This window comes from Formica exsecta, unplaced genomic scaffold (genome assembly GCF_003651465.1).
Source record: "Formica exsecta isolate Colony F162 unplaced genomic scaffold, ASM365146v1 scaffold237, whole genome shotgun sequence".
Classification (NCBI taxonomy): domain Eukaryota; kingdom Metazoa; phylum Arthropoda; class Insecta; order Hymenoptera; family Formicidae; genus Formica; species Formica exsecta.
The window spans coordinates 118,080-135,727 of record NW_021849649.1 but is presented as its reverse complement, the minus strand read 5'-3'; the positions used below and the strand labels follow the sequence as shown (position 1 = coordinate 135,727).

At 31.2% G+C, this 17,648-nt stretch overlaps 3 protein-coding genes across 4 annotated transcripts in view; 1 reads left to right on the top strand and 2 right to left on the bottom strand.

Moving 5' to 3' along the window:
* LOC115235969 (ATPase family AAA domain-containing protein 5) overlaps positions 1-3,416 on the bottom strand; it is a 5,387-nt gene extending 1,971 nt beyond the window's left edge. Inside the window, exons 1-4 of the mRNA XM_029808132.1 lie at positions 2,634-3,416; positions 2,013-2,551; positions 1,523-1,830; positions 121-1,300 (exon numbers count right to left, since the gene is read on the bottom strand). Of these exons, the coding sequence (XP_029663992.1) occupies positions 121-1,300; positions 1,523-1,830; positions 2,013-2,551; positions 2,634-2,924 (2,318 nt within the window). The 5' untranslated portion in view covers positions 2,925-3,416. The remainder of the gene's footprint in view (positions 1-120; positions 1,301-1,522; positions 1,831-2,012; positions 2,552-2,633) is intronic.
* Positions 3,417-3,665: 249 nt separating this feature from the next.
* On the top strand, positions 3,666-16,738 carry LOC115235904 (chitobiosyldiphosphodolichol beta-mannosyltransferase-like). Of its 2 annotated transcripts, XM_029807995.1 has the most exons (15): positions 3,667-3,933; positions 4,054-4,277; positions 4,379-4,721; positions 4,946-5,142; positions 5,226-5,399; positions 5,536-5,650; positions 5,733-5,908; positions 13,650-13,691; positions 14,326-14,449; positions 14,802-14,852; positions 14,935-15,009; positions 15,106-15,260; positions 15,486-15,592; positions 15,751-15,979; positions 16,241-16,738. In XM_029807995.1, the coding sequence occupies exons 2-15, from the start codon at positions 4,133-4,135 to the stop codon at positions 16,402-16,404; spliced, it is 2,097 nt and encodes a 698-aa protein (XP_029663855.1). In that variant the 5' UTR covers positions 3,667-3,933; positions 4,054-4,132; the 3' UTR covers positions 16,405-16,738. The 2 variants fall into 2 exon arrangements, with proteins under 2 accessions (XP_029663854.1, XP_029663855.1); XM_029807994.1 differs by having other exon boundaries at positions 3,666-4,277.
* LOC115235905 (NHP2-like protein 1) lies at positions 7,036-7,905 on the bottom strand. The gene is made up of 2 exons (XM_029807996.1): positions 7,675-7,905; positions 7,036-7,582 (listed from the first exon to the last, which is right to left on the bottom strand). Exon 2 carries the CDS (start codon positions 7,522-7,524, stop codon positions 7,144-7,146), a length of 381 nt encoding a protein of 126 aa, XP_029663856.1. The 5' UTR covers positions 7,525-7,582; positions 7,675-7,905; the 3' UTR covers positions 7,036-7,143.
* Positions 16,739-17,648: the final 910 nt, after the last annotated feature.

Sequence of the window (17,648 nt, the reverse complement as noted above, 5' to 3'; positions counted from 1 at the left end):
TTTTAATGTATAAATATTTATTACTATTAATATTAAATAATTCTAATATGCGCGGAGAATCGTCATTTAAAATATACGATGATATTTTTATTGAGCTCTACGACTTTCACGACTACCAACCTGTAACCGAGTTCTTCCGCTACCGCGTATACGCTCGCTGTCTTTCCGCTGCCGTATGGGCCCAACAATACCGCTATTTGATTATCTTCACGGTTATTGCACGTGGAACTGCAGTCTGACGAATAGAATTCATCGCCGCTACTGCCATCATCCTCTTTCGTTAAGGATGCTCTCCAACCACTTAGCCAATCTTTCAGTTTTCCCGCGGCTTCCTCATTTCCTACTATCTCTTCCGCGCTCATCGGTTTATATTTACACGTCCATGCGCAATCGTGCAACGGACTTTTTTCGTTTCCAATGTTCTCCGTTAACATTTTTTTTCGCTCAAGCGTTCTCGACTTCCTGCCTTTCATTCGCGACAGTGGCGATTTTTTTTCCGAATCGCTCTTGATTGTCGATATAGTTTTCCATATTTTCCGCGCGTCTGGACAAAGTTCTTCAATCTCGGACAATATTTCATCAATGTTTCCCTTCACAGGCTCGTTAATCTTCACTTCAACCGCTTTTGGTGCTTTACTATAATTACAAATACATTTATAATTATTAACATCTATCGAAGGCAAATATTTTCTCTCGACTTTTGTCGGAAATTTATACTCGATCTCTACTCTAATCGAATTCGACGTATCTTCCAATTGTGTCACGTGACTGATTGCGGGAAACGGTAATGTAGAAATGCCATTGTTGCTGTGAACCTTACGATCTGTATTCTTATTCTCTATGTCGATTATGTCCGATTGCAAGAACGAACGTCTAGCTGCTGTGACAATCGGATTTGTTTTACGTCGTTTAATGAATAATGGTGCAAGTTTTTCGTTCGGCTTTCTCTTCAAGACATATTCATTGATAATTTCACATTCGGAATCAGTCATTGTTATGATCGTTTCATTCGTGTTTTTTTGTTCCACTTTAGCAATTTCGTTCGATTTTTTCGTCCGTATATCAGCATCTCTATTGTTGTTGATAACGATAGCGTCTTTCGCAGTGTTTTGCACATTGTCCTCTTTTTGTTTACCGATTGATTCTTTCTTATCCTTGTTTGGCGTTTTCGTTTTAATATGACCGTTACAATCCTTCGAGTAGACTTTTTTATCTTCCATATTTACAGAATTCCGAGATTTATTCGAGGTATTAAATTTTGATTTGTTTCTCGGTGAAAATAATTCGTCGTCGGTGGTATCTGTAATGCAAAATTATAAATATTAATTTTATATCGTTATTAAAAACTCTTGTTAAAAACTCATTTAAAAAATATCAAAATCAGCGATCAAAGTGTGAAACAAAAATCATTGCCGTCGACCAATGAGCATTGGGAGACTCTATTTACATTTTACATCATATGTATGACATTCTATGTACATTTACAAGTTTCCCATTACATTTTTTACTACATAGACCATACCATTTGAAGAATCGTTGTCTTCTGTAGAATGTAATTTTATACGTAAGGACCAACGAGGTTTCTCCCGCTTTTGCACATCTTGCTTGTCTGTTTGCGTTAAATACAAATTTTCAGATGCTATGATGTGAATATCATCCACTGTAGAAAAATTCTTTGACTTTGAATATCTTTTGCTAGAATATATCCTGTTCGATATTGACTTCACTACAGGTTCAATGTCGGAATTATCAGTCCGATGTACGTCTGCTTTTACGATAAAAGTAGACGCATATTTCTCATCTTCATTTGTCGACCCCAAAGGTGATTTACTGCAAAATAAGAATATATAATAATTATTCTGCTTAAGCAATCTTGAGATTTCTAAACAATTCTAAGGTTCTTATACAATTCTAAAATCTGGATTTACTTATACATGCTTTGTAATAATTTAATAGTAATATAATTTAGAGAATTGTAATGTTAGTTTTGTATAACAAAGACTTTAATTTACCTGAAATAATCCAGCAAATTCCCAGACTGTTGTTTGTTATTTTTAATTGATAATCCAATACTGTCATTCCTTTTATGCGTAATGTCGTCTGTGACATCACTTTTAAAAAACCTCATGCGATTTTCTATATTTTTTTCTATTCTCTCACCTTCTTCCATCTCTGCAATTTTTCTTTTCGAATAACCTTTTTTATCAGCCAAGACTATCAGTTTTTCTTTATGTCTAGATCTTAACTCTTTGACATCATCCAGTTTCTTTTTATTCTCAATATCCTCTATAGATTGCTGTGGGAGTTCCTTATACTGTATTGGTTTACTACGATTCATCAAAACTTGAAATGCATTTGATTCTTCTCGCTGAGAATCAACTTCATTACAGAGTTCTACATTTGATACATTTTTAGCCTCATTAATATTCTTTGTACTGTCATTAGACGTGTCTAAATCTACGATAAATTGTTCACTTAACTCCTTTCTATTTTGTGCCATGTACTTTGTTTTTTCAGATTGATTTCCATTTATTTCTGTGGGTTTAGGAGCCTTAAAAATAAGAAAATTCAATTTGATATCGACAAATCATCAACCATCAATTGCAACTCTTATTGAATTTTAAATTCTATACCTTCCTGAAATTCCGCTTTGGTTTGGCCTTTGGTGTCTCATCATGCATAGTTTTCTCGCCGTTATTTACCTTGCCATTGAACGGACTCGGCGTTTTGTCAATCAGATCGTTTTTGCTTTCTACTATGTCGCACGTCCTCTCTTTGGAAGAGGTACGCGATATTCGAATCTTCACGCGTTCGCGTTTACTTGTCGTGATTGTTTTCCACTGTTTCTCCTTCTCAAAATCTGTAGCGGCTTTCTCGTCGACGATCCTCGTGTCATTGGAAAAATACTGTTTGATATCTTTCATGTTTCGAGATATAATAACAGAAATGTTTCTTTTTTTTCTCTACATATATATTATTCTTTTCTCGTCCGATCAAAAGCGCGGTATAATTTTTTCTTTCTGTTACTCTACAGGAAGTGAAAAAAAGTAACAGGAATAACGATAAAACTTCTAACGGACGTGCTAACAACACGAAATGCTAACGTATGTATGTACGCATGCATATAAATTAACCGTTACTCGTATATATACTTCAACTAACAACTTGCATACTAAGAATTTATTAACGGTGCGATCAAATTGATCGCAAAATGATTTGTACTCTTATTACGAAATATTTCAATGCCGCTCGTGTCTCACGACAATACAATATCACGACCCACGACGACAGTCGACAGTTCGCGACCCGCGACCGCGACTCACGACGTACCACGTACCAGGTGCCAGTCGTTTCCCGCCTTTTCGATCGAGAACAGAACAATATGTGTGATTTCTAACCATGTGTATGTATGTATTAGATCTGTTCTTCTTCGTGGCTGCGTTTGACTAATCAGAACAAAAAGAACTAAAATTTCTTTGTCCCGATTGATCAATGAAATGCTGCTCTACTTAAGCCCGAATCACACTAGCGGCTCGCGATTGCGATTGCGTTTGTGATTGTGATTTGCTACGCTCCAATCATACTTGCAATTGATGCTTTCTGATTGGCTGAGGCAATCGCAATCGCAGCCGCGAGCCGCTAGTGTGATTCGGTCTTTAGGCGAGCAGATTTTCGAATGCATAGCAACAGCTGTTTTAGAATAGAAAAATTGCATTTGCAATACAAAATGTAGACAATTTGCCACGTGATTACATGAGAGAATTTATTGCAGTAAACGAGTGAAAAACAGATTGCATCTTCATTCCACGCATGTATCTTTTGAATAAAAAGATGGATTGAGCGAGGAATAAATAATAAAAACGATGTTTGGTCCCGACAGCTTTAAACAATAAGGACAATATATGGTATTATAGCAAGAGGAGATTGACTTGCGTGAGCTAGACTTTTGAGAAGATTTATACGCGATTAAAAAAGCAATTTTTCATTTGAAATGTTCATATACATCATATTGATATTTTTGCTATCTTTGCCGATTCTTTCTTATCTGAGAAGTTTATATCAAAGAAGATCGAAATCTGACCGGAAAAATGTTTGCGTGCTTGTGCTCGGTGACATTGGCAGAAGCCCGCGAATGCAATACCATGCCATCTCCTTCGCCAAGGAAGGATTCACTGTGGATATCGTAGGTTATCCCGGTTCACAGCCAATGAGGGAAATTAGAGAGAATATGCATATACGGATTCATTATTTGCGACCGCCCCCTGAAATGCAAAATGGTATACTCTCAGCTCGTCTTTTTATAAAGTTCCGTTTTTCCTATAATTTGTTTATATAAAGACATAGTATATCAAAACAATTATATTTTTTATTCTTTTAGCATTGCCACGTCTTCTGTGCTATATAGTAAAAGTGGCATGGCAGACCGTTGATCTTTTACAATTATTAGTTAGAAAACACATATCAGGTTCCTTAATAATGCAGAATCCACCTGCGATACCAACAATACCAATATGTTGGCTTTATTGCATAGTAATGAACACACAGTTTATAATCGATTGGCACAATTATGCGCATTCCCTTATGGCGTTAAGCCTGGGAAAAGATCATATTCTAGTTAGTCTGGCAAGAAGTATCGAGAAAATATTTGGTCGTAGAGCAAAGAATAATTTTTGTGTCACCAAGGCTATGAAGGAAGATTTGGAAAAAACTTGGGGTATCCAGTTAGTAATATTTATCAAATCTTTTTCTATAGAAAATAATTATTTCACAAAACTATTTTATCTAACTATCTTAAAATTATCTTACATCAATCTTATATAGTTTATATAACATATATTTATATCTAAGACCCACTTGAAATATATTTCAACAGTTTTATACATTGCTGTATAAATATATTTTTAAAAGCAAATGGCATATTTAATAATAAGATTTATAATTATAGTGCTAAGGTTCTATATGACAAGCCAGCAGATGAATTTTGTCCTATAACTTTGACAGAAAAGAATGAATTTCTGCAAAAGTTGGCTGAAAAGTATAATGTATTTGTACCTTATTCACCCAGAAGATCTGCCTTCATTATATCCAGTACTAGTTGGACCGAGGATGAAGATTTCTCAATCCTTATAAATGCATTACAAGGTAGTGCATCTATATGCATTTGTTTTAATCATGATCTTTTTACATATGCTAGATGAAAATTATATTTCTGCTATTTTTTATAGAATATGAAAATGCATGTGAAAACAGAGAATTGAACTTACCAGATTTAATCTGTGTAATAACGGGAAAAGGACCTTTAAAAGACTTTTATATGGCTATTGTTAATTTGAAAAATTGGAAACATGTCAAAGTAAAAACACTATGGCTTGAAAATGAAGATTATCCGAAAATATTAGGTATTACACATTCGCATGATTTTACTATAATTAACAAATTTTTTTTAGTATAACATTTATATAATATTACATATTCTTTTATAAGAAACATTTTTTATATCTTTATATTTTAAATAACCGTTGATTTTTGAAACAGCTAGTGCAGACTTAGGAGTATGCCTCCATACTTCATCAAGTGGACTAGATTTACCAATGAAAGTTGTTGATATGTTTGGTTGTCGCTTGCCAGTTTGCGCATACAATTTTAATTGGTAAATTGAGAATTAATATGATTTAATGTAATATATTGTTACCGAGTAGATTTTCTTATTAAATATTCGTTTTATCGTTTAGCTTATCAGAATTGGTAAGACACAACGAAAACAGTTTGGTGTTTGCGAACGAGTATGAGCTGGCCCAGCAATTGAAAATGTGGTTTCAAGATTTCCCTAATAATGAGAAGCAACAACAGTTGTGTGAAAAGTTTCAAAAGAATATGTTTACGTCTCAGCTCTACCCTGATTGGCACGGTAACTGGAGATTTAATGTTCTGCCTTGTTTTCAAGAATAATTTCAGTTTTAATTCGATTTTCTTACTAACATAATTTTATGTATAGATATGTTTATTTTGTATAATACAAAATTTTTCTTTTACGTTTTTTTTTTATATGTGTTTGTATGTATACTCACATGAAACTAATTTATTATATTTTATATAAATGTCATAAGATTTTTTGTAAACAAATATATATATTTTTTTTATGTATATCTATTATGTCATATAAAAAGTTATAGTATACAATAGTTTCAATTGGAAGAAGGATCCAAAATATCATTCGAGATTATGCTTGATTTTCTTGAAGCTGCACTCATTACCATGCATTTAATTTTTTTAATTTCTTCTGAGAAGTAGGAAGGTCCAACCCTTATTGAAATTGCACTGATGTAAGTAGATACACAACATGCTTGGCCAAGTTGTTTTTTCTTACATGCATAGATGTATGGAATGCTTTTCGCTTCTGCAAACTTTGTCAAATGTGTGAGAAAATTTAACGGCGCTAATAAATGTGTTGCATCCTCGGCAAGTATTATAAATTCTGCTAGATTCTGTTCCATTGAGCTTATCACGTCGATCAACCCAATAAACAACATACTTCTTTCCATGTGATACATTTGTTGAATTAGGATTAGTAACTCGTTAGATAATTGCTCCATTGCAGTGAGATCAGCAACATGAATGCATTCCTTAGAGAGAAGCTATACAAAGAATTACAGTGTGTAAACATTAAAAAAAAATATAATACATAAACTGATTATTCTAAATCTTAAAAAGATGATATATTGGTATTGACTTTTAAAATGTTAAAGCTAAATGAATTATATCTGTAAAATTAAATTAATGGAATATATTTTTTAAAACAAATTATTTTCAAAATAAATTATTGGAGCTTTGCCTAATTTAATTTTTGCAAATTATTACACACAAGACATAAATTTCTATTTTATTACATTTTTTATTAATATCTGTCTCGTATACAAAAAATTTTCATTGATAAAAGATTTTGTCATTGATCCATTTAAAAGTATAATGAAGTATAATAGACCTCTATGTTTTAATTATCCGAAACAAATAAAACAGCAATAAAAAATTGATATTGTTAATGCTAATAATGTGTTTATTAACATATTTTACATATATTTTATTAATATTTTACCTATAAAGTAATTATTAATATATAAAAATAATATAGATGTAAATGTGCATTTAAATCAAAAGTCGTTCTATTTCTTGTTGTATTGTTTTAATCTGTGGTTTTAATTGCGAGCCTTCGTTGATCGTTATAGAGCAAGCTACTACCGGTCTAGAAACTCCACAGGCGCGTCCCAATGCCTGCTTGCTTCTAACGAATACATAAGGTACATTTTTATCTTCGCATAGTAGCGGCAGATGTAATAAAATCTCCAATGGCTGGGCATCCGCGGCCATCACTATAAATTCCGATAATCCACGATTTAAAGATTTTGTCGCTTCATTTGCCCCTTTCTTCAATTGTCCATAGCTCATAGCTTGCTGGATCAAGCTTAATATCTTTGTTGTTAACGAAGAATCAGCCAGTGGGTATGCTCTTGGCGATATTTCATCCATCTCGGAAAATGTTGATGTGACGGCAAATTTAAAGATGACTTGATTAGCTCAACGTAGTCTGAAAAAAAAGAAAACTTGTAGTTGTATTTTTAAATGCGTTAAAACAACCTGCGTATTTACGCAGGTATATATCCACGTGAGAAAACTAACCTCAAACTTTCTCCAAAAATGCACAAGGTTTCTGTTAAAGTACCTTCTTCTTCTTTCCGCTTTCTAAGATTTCTATCTACTAACGTACCAGTCGTACCACACTATATTGGGGAATAGGCTGAACTTTTTAACTTGATAGAAAAGAAATCAAAAATATTAGAAGAGTTTCACGCAGTTCGATCCGGTTAAAATATATTTGCGCTTGTGTAGGTAGCGTCATGATATAAAATTATATCATGGGTGGATAACATGTTTTAACCTTCTAACATTGAACATTGCTTCGAATGATATTATCTATCGAAAAGTTTGTCGATTGGCTGTCTGATAGGGAGTTCTAGGATTCTTGCAGTATCAGCCAATCAATACGTCCGACAAATTTCTTACCGCTATTGATCTATGGTCTTATTCTAAAATCAAACAAGCCTAAAGGTTGGCTAGACTGTTTGCTCTTAGAAAATTTACGCATGTGTTTTATGACATATTGCGCAGGAACGATTCAACATGTGTTGTATTTGGCGAAAAATACATAACATGTAATATATTTATATATCACATATGTGACACAATACAACATTAAATATCTCGATAAAAATAATAAACTGTAAATTTCTTACTATTACATAAAAAACCGTTTAAATAATTGTATAATTAACGATTTTTCTTTCTGAAACGATTCCTTAAAAATATATATATATATATAGAGTGCTTAAGAAATTTTCATTTAATATTAATAACATTTTTTGCTGTTCTAATATATTTTTTATATAAATCATATATATAAGATATATAAATGGTTTATTGCCAATTTTATATTTTATTTTTTATTACTATTCTCAGTTGGACGTCTTTGGGCATCTTTGGATGTCCAAAGACGTCCAAAAGATATTAGGATGTCCATATAGGACATCCCTTAAACGTTTTTTGGATATGTGTGCTGATGTCTGGGTGTCTTATTAAATAAATTATTCAATTATTTTTATAATATTCTTTTGCACATGCATATATGTTAACTTCTATAATGTTGAAAAAGTCATAATCGAAATGAAAATGAGCATTTTAAATGAAATGTCACACACAAATGCACATAACACACACATGGAAAATTGCGTAAATTTTATTACAAAAAGTGAAATTCTGAGATTTAAACTTGTGAGCAAATTTTTCCTATTTTTAATAAATATTGTTACAGTTACCTGTACTTGTTTCTTCGTAGTTGTACGATAAAAGGAACAACTTGTTCGTTGACACGTATTTTCATCGGAATATGGAAAAATGAATTGTTCCTCGCTTTCTTTCCTATTACAATGACAGATCTAGATAAAATCTAGTAATTCTTTACAAGAAACTTGCACAAGAAAGACATATTATATGTATATTATGTTTTTCATCTTTAAGTTTCTCTTGTTTAGATTTATCTTAGGAAAATTTGCTAAGATGAGAGAAAAAAATAAAACTCTTACTTTAGGAAATGCATGACGTATTCCTCCGGTGTTTCGTAATTCGCATCATGTAATAGAGCATTGCAACAAATGTCCGCGACACTGGCTAAAATCATTACATATTCTGACTTCTCATTTGATTCTTCAGATCTTTGATCGCTCTTAGCGACTTTTCCGGACTGTTCATTATCTTTGAATTTGAGAAGAAGATTTCAATGTAAATATTTCGATTTCCAATAAACAAGGTAAAATTAAGAAACATCTAGATTGCCTTTGTAGCTATATATTGCAAACTCATACTTCTTTCTCTATCTTTAATTGAATATAGTTTTAGATTTTACAATTAGTATATTTGATAACTTATCAATTTTACCACGTTTAATAAATTATCCGTATGAAAAGAAATTATATACTTAATATTATATATATACATATATAATATTATCATACTTTATTTAATATTTATTTCAGAATCATTTAGTATTACTTTCAAAATAACGCGAATAAAGTTTACTTGTAGCGCAATTACATCGAGGCAAGATTAATGTCAATTTATGTTCGAGTGGAATTGAATCTTGGCTTATTAAGAATTTCTCTTGTGTTTCATTTATGCAATCTCGCTCTTCGGATGATTCGACTGTGCTTTCATGATTAATTAGATACTGAGCGTCATCGGAAAGAATTGTATTACACATTGCAAAATATTTTTCAAGAATTTCCGCAGTTGAAATAGACAAGTCCTCTTTTTCTGTCAATTGCACGAGTGATAAGGCTGAATCTTTTTTATCGCATCCTGACAGAGACCAGTTGTTAGATGCATTCTGACAAATATCTTGCGAAAGTACTTCTTCGTTAGTTTTTATTTCGTTTTTCAATGTGCTAAGATCGCTTAAAAGTTCTTGCTCAGCCTCTTCAAATGCTTGTAGTTTTGACGATGTATCGCAAGATGTAAGACGCAGATTGACAGGCACGACATATCTATTATGCGAAATATTATTTTCGCGGAGAATAACATTATCGTTTTTTGCGGTTTCACAAGCCACAGATGGATTATATGCGATTGCACGTTTTACACAGTTCCTCACTAACACAATAAATAAAAAAATGAGTAGAATATAAAGTGCGATATATCTGCTTAAGTATTATTATGTATTAAGAGAAAATCACATTTATAGATTATTGTTGTTTATATTATTAATATCTAATATATATTTATATTATTTTTATTATTATTTGTCTATTATGTCTATTTACTAATATTTATATATAAATTTATATAAATTATAATTAATTATGTATAGATGATATATCAGAGAAAATTACTTATTGTATTAGGTACAGAGAAATTTAAATCATGTTCGGACCACATTAGTAGTTGGTTACTGTTGAGAACAATCCTAGATGACTTTTTTCAAATGTCTAAATTTTCATCTGAGATTTTTATTCATTTTGCTGTAGAATTTCTAATTCTTAGAGTATGTTTATTTCATATAAATGATAAACTTACAACATATCGGTTATAAAATTAATATCAATGACACATATTGTTCAAATAATCATTGATAATTGTGTGCGAAACTTCATTACACATGGCTATTTTGTCCCGTAACCCGTAACCGCGTTACAAAACGAAATAAAATCATATATGTTATGTATGTACATATATTAAAGTCAAAATTTGCATAATTCCAATCTATAGAAAATGTAAATGTATTAGACAATCGACAAAGGAATTTATATTTATATTATTATTTTCATTTTTTTATATTTTCCAAATCAGAAATTAGCATTACAACAGTCAAAGTTTCTTTCACTCAATTATTTTTATTTTAACCAATAAATTTATATATAAATAATTTTTTAGAGTAAAAAACAAATTAATTTCTAATCGATCGATATTAGACATAATTTTCCTTTAATGCGTATATCTTAATATACTTGACTTTTTACAAGAATAAATAATTATAACAATAATTTTTTTTTCTTTTTGACACACTCGAAAGTGATCTATTGATTCCGTGAAATAATAAAAATGTCTTTTAGATGCAATCTTGTGCTATTTTATAGATCGTCACGTACTCTTGTAGGTGACAATAATAATAATATACATTGTTACCGATGCATTAATGCATCAGAGATCCACTTAAAGTCTACGAATTCAATGATTTCATCGGATGTCACATGCGATGTATTATTATCATGAATATTAATTGCATGCGTATGTATTGAAGTCTTTAAAAGGATGATTCGCTTCCTGCTAATGCTATTAGAGGAAAAGTAACATTGTAGAAGGCATCTACTAACCTCTGCGTAAATTAGAAGTGCAAAATGGACCGCTCTCAAATATATATATACATTTATATATCATAAAACGATACAAGATGATAGATGAAAAAGAATACGGTGAGAAAAATAATTGTCGCATTTATTTCTTATAATTTCCTCTTTAGGTTTTAAATGTTCTTAGGACACACACATTGTATATCTAGTAGATCAAGATATTGGCAAAACTTATACGATAAAATGCGAAGCATTGGAAATTTAATATGTATTGATCACTTTTACATTTGTTAACTGCTTTTCATTATCATCTACAATCGCGATAAGCAGAACCATTTTATTGATCAAGTGATATATAACCGCGATAATAAATTATATTTCTGTCTGAATCGACCATCATACACAAGTGAAATTAATCTATCTACGTACATTATATCTATTCTTATTTTTTTTTATCGATTACAATATCCTAAAGTCCTAAAGCACAATCTAACATTTTTTAAAAGAATATATTGTATATGTAAAATAATTTTTCACGATTAGATTATTGAGGGAAATTTCCAACGATTAAAAATATTGTATGTTACTTCTGTAATAAATATAACAATACGAAATTTCGTTTATTGTTTTTATATATAAGAAATCTTATAAATGCATCTTGTTTCTTAATGATTACTATACTAGACATTAGAGAATTGGCGTATCACCTCCTAATGACAGATTTTTCCTAATAAATTCATTTGGAAATGAAAACCTTAATATTAAAATATCAAGGCCATAATAATTTTTGAATGGACAACGCTTGAATAGAGTTAGTCAATCAGATTATTCAAAGTTCGCGCTTTCACACAGACATATTTAAAAGTGCATCAATATTTAATAGCACTTTCTCTATTGTGAGATGTATGTATCGTCCCTGAAAGCATGAACATTATTCGTATTATCTTTCTCGAGAAGAAGAGATATAATTCCTATTACTCATTACTCATGCTTCATCTGCTTATATAATTCCTATTCCTATTACTCATGCTTCATCTGCTTCATATGCGCATTATCTGAGCTAAAAGTATAAATTTAAAAAAAATATGCATAAGAATAGTAAATATGTCTTGTGTCCCAGATAACACATAGATACTTTCGTCCTTTTTTAGCTCGAGGATATTAGAAGAATAGACTGTAGTACAATCTCAGAGAGACGGAGAGCGTATCATCTGTTAGAGATGTTATCCAATCTTTATTTAAGACTGGATGATCTGCTATCTTTTAATGCTGAGAATATGAACCGGATTGTCCCTATATGTGTTCGATTACTCGAGTATCTAGTCCTTATTTAAATTCGCGCATATATATTACTTTTGATTACTCGATTATCTTAAATATTACCCGAATATGCATGCATATATATGTACCATAAAATATTTATAGTTATCAATGATCTCATCGGATCTTATCTTATAATTATCTCATTTAATATTTTTAGGCACGGAATGAAAAACAGAATCGATTAATCGAAAATTTCGATCTAATTTAACTGGAAAGTACATATTCCATAGAGTTTTTCAGTACTTGGGGTTGCCTATAATTATAATTAATATCGAAATAAACAAATACCCGAGTAATATTTGAAAGAACCGGTTATTAACATCTTTGCTGTCTTTGCGATTTTGTTCCCTGGTATATGTTGATTGAAATTATCTACAATATAGCATAATTTTCACGTCCGCGTTGACTGAGTACTGTTGAGAGGTGACGATACTAAATTTAATGAGAAACGACTGATACGTATATCATCGCATTTGTATTAAAAATCATTGCATTTTTATTTCACATTGTGGCAAGAACGTCATTTTGCGACTTGACGCGATAATTTACGATCGTACAACAAAAGTTGATTATATAATAATGATCAGTAGATAACAGATACATATTTGCGTGAGATTTTTTTTTTTCATCAAGACGATAAGCTCTCCTTCCGATAAGATGCGTTTCAATTCTCTCCAGAATAGTGTTTCAAAATCACTAGATGTCGATAAATCGTTGATAATTATTTTTCCTCGCAGTGAACAGATTTCTTAACGAATTTTAAACACGATAACAATTACAACTAATACAGATAAGAATTTAGTGTTATTAAACTGAAGACAATGAGATAACGCATGCATACTCTCCTCTACATTGTATTAACAGCAATACTTTTAATATTCTTCATAATGAACATTCTGTGGGTGACTTTATTTACGACATTTACCTTTACAGTCGTGAAGACTGGAAAGGAGTTGAACGATCGGCCAATTATCGGTAAGTTTTCTCGAAGAAATCGTGATAAACGCCGAATAATTAACACATTGCTGCATATTTTATCTTAATAATTGCAAAATGCATGCGAGAAAGAAAGGTTAAGATTCATCAAAAGATGAAAATATATCGAGTATCTTTTTTCATTTGTTCTTTTGTTCAAATCCATTAATTTTCCAAAAAAGAAAAAGATACTCGATATACTTTCATCTTTTGATGAATCTTAACCTTTCTTTCTCGCATGCATATATATATATATATATATATATATACATACATATACACACACGCGACATGTACAAAATCTTGATTAAATAATAAAAAATAATTGTTTTTTTATATAAATAAAACTTTAATCTTTCTATGCATATAATAACACAACATACACAACATAAACTTTAAATTTAATTCAAAAAATTAATTATGGGCTGCGTTCGGAAACATCACTTGTGTGCAGACGAGTGTCGTCCTATTTTTGTTCAACTTTTAGTAAACAACAAAGATAGAACGACGCTGGAAATCTAAGAACGCTACAATTTTTTTCAGAAATCAAATTTTGACGATCCTTTTAAATCTCATTCTATGTATTTCAAAGATGTCAACTGTGAATAATACTATGCATGTATTTCTTTTCAAGGTATTCTGACGCAGGAAATAAGTTATAATTTAAACAAAAAATATCCTGATCAATATCACAGTTACATTGCTGCATCGTACGTAAAGTTTGTTGAAGGTGCCGGTGCTCGACCCGTTCCAATTTGGTAATCATGAGAATTTGTATTTTTACACTTAATCTCCCTTCTTCGATTTATTTATTAAAATTCTGTTTATCAGAAATAATAGGATGTGAAAATCATTTAGTGGTGAAAATTCCATTAGAAATAAAAGCTTTCTAGCAAAACTAAATCTTTTTGTGAAAGGATATTTTCTTAATTTTATAAATCATAAAACAAATATTTTATATTGCAAACGATTGAAGATAAACGCATTTTATAAGTTAAGATTCAGAGAGAGGTATACAAGCAGATATGGTAAAACGTTAGATACAAATAGATATTATACATATCAGGTTCATTTATTAAGTCACGGATTATAATGCGCAATTTCATGTAGGATTGGCGAAAATGATTCGTATTATGAGGATATTTTAAATAAAGTCAACGGGTACGTATAGAACGGATATGTATTTTTAAAACATTCCACTAGGCATACTTTTGTAATGCTCGTAAAATTGATATTTTTATAGAGTTCTATGGCCAGGAGGTGCAACATATTTTTTTCAGAAAGAAGGATATGCCGACGCAGGTGCCGCGATTTACAGGTTACTATAAATAAAAAATAAACAATAATGTCAATGTAATGTTCTAAAAACAAAAAATTTAAATTGTATATATATATACATTTTTTCCGTTGATAGAATCGCGAAAAGAATCAACGAGAGAGGCGAACATTTTCCTATACTTGGCATCTGCCTCGGCTTCGAGTTATTGACATATGTCGCGGCAAATGGCGTCGAACACAGGACATCATGTTCCAGTAAAAATCAGCCTCTTCCACTAGAATTCACGCGTGGTAAATATTTCTTTTCTAAAACAAGTTATTTCTTTATGAAATACAAGCAATTGTTAATTCTTGTCGAAATTATCTATTTAGAATCATGCATATTTTCTATAAATATCGTGAAAAAATTATATTTGTATGAGTGACGTTATAAACTTTAAAATCATCCTCATCATAGTTCCTTTGTTAGAACTCTAAAAAAAAAAAAAAAAGAAAAAAAATTGTAACTTTTTTCAGATTTTCGAGAAGCCAATTTGTTTAAGCAGGCCCCGTTGGATATTGTGAAGATTTTGAGTGAGGAAAATGTCACGGCAAATTATCATCAGTTTTGCGTTACGAAGGAGGCAAGTGTTTTCTTTTTTAAGAAATTACTACTTAAGCGAATGCAAATTTAGAAGTTATAATGTATAACAAAGACGTTAAAATATTGGTGTTACGCAAGGAATTGATAATATTGCAATATATATCAAATTATACATACACACGCCGTTCTCTATTTCAGGATTTACACCGTGTTAATTTAACCGACGAGTTTCATGTGTTGTCATTGAATCGCGATAAAGAAGGCTTAGAATTCATCTCAACACTAGAACATAAGCGCTATCCATTCTACGGAGTACAATTCCATCCGGAGAAGAATCTCTACGAATGGGTGACTGGAAAAAATATACCTCACGGATGTAATGCCACTTTAGCAGCTCAATATTTCGCTAATTTCTTTATCAACGAAGGTAAATAACAATATCGAGCAAGTAAACTATTGTCTCGCACTACACTGAAAAGTTTCCAGCGCTTCTTTGCGCTTTTCAAGAGCGCAGAAATTGTATATATATTAAAATTAAGTTTGTCAGTACATATTCAGATGCATCTCTCTTTTCTCTTGATATTATATGAATTATACATTTCCGATATAAGTAACTATATATCCGAATTATAGTTGCATCTGTTTTTGCTAATTTCTATTTGGAATAAAATCGACTTTCTTTGCACAGCTCGTAAAAATTCGCATAAATTTGCAACGGAGCAAGAGGCGAAACAAAGTCTGATCTACAAGTATCCCGTTACTTACACAGCCCTGCAAAATTCTACTTATCAGCAGTGTTATATGTTTAAGAAAAGTGATGGTGACGGCCTTCTTTTACACAACAATGTGTGAAACTTAGAGAATAAGTTTTATTTTTAAGATAGAAAAAAGACACGTCGCTCTTTTTCCATGTACAAATGTAATTTTGTAAACACATTCGTCAATCTGCGCATAAGAGACAGAAAATCCAAAGATTTGTTAATTAATTTTGCTAAATACGAGTAAATAAAAGCTAAATAATTTGTTGTATGACGGCACTAGGGAGCACACAAACAAAAGATTGGTACGCGCAATTTCCACATTTAACATAACACCAGTGTATATTGTGTCACAACTGGGATACATAATATTACAATGGTGCATAATAAAATTCTATACATATTTTCCTTCTATCTAAAGTAAATAATATTTTGAATCTTTTTTTTCCCTCACCACGTTTTTTTTCGCTCTGAGCCGAAGCGCAGATCGCCTAGATGTTTAATATGTTAGATGGATGACGTACGACACCCTGCGCGATTCTAGATGCAACGTAACATTAGCGATGAACAACGACGACGATGGTGTCCAAAACACCATCCTTACATCGATGCATACAATTCGCTTCGACTCACAACGCTCGGAACGCACGGATCTGACTGCTTGCCATTAATCTTTGTCTTTATTTTTAAACAAGCATGAAACTAAATCTCTTAAAAGCATGAATCAACTCTTAATTTTTACCCTCGTAACGTATGATAGTATCATTAATAATCATAATAATTCATATAAACATTATTTCTATTTATTCCTTGTTACATATTCTTAGCAATGTGTTGCACAAAGATGCAAAGGTCATTTGCAAAGGAATTGCATTTTTTTTCTTTCATTCTCTCTTTACACGTGTATCTCTTTATCGGAAGTATGTTCTCACTTTCTTCCTCCAAGAAAAAGGATAAATCTGATCCTTTTTCCTCCGACGATTACTTCACTTACATATGTTATACAGTATATATACATAATGTATATAAGCATTATGAGCAATATATATATTATACATATATATTTGTCCATATCTCCCGCATAAGTTCACGATGGCTCGCGTATCCTTTATCTATCTCTATGCTTATCTATCACCCTCGTTATCTTATCGCTCTTTTTTTTATTTTTTTCCGAGAATATAACAAAGATCTACGCATAATGTAGACAAATTCCCCACAATATTTCACGATATAAGATGACCCTGCAATACACTCAAGTTTTCATTGTTTCGTTATTTTAAATAGTACACGAGATATCTAACTGTTTCAATATACTTAATATATATATATATATATATT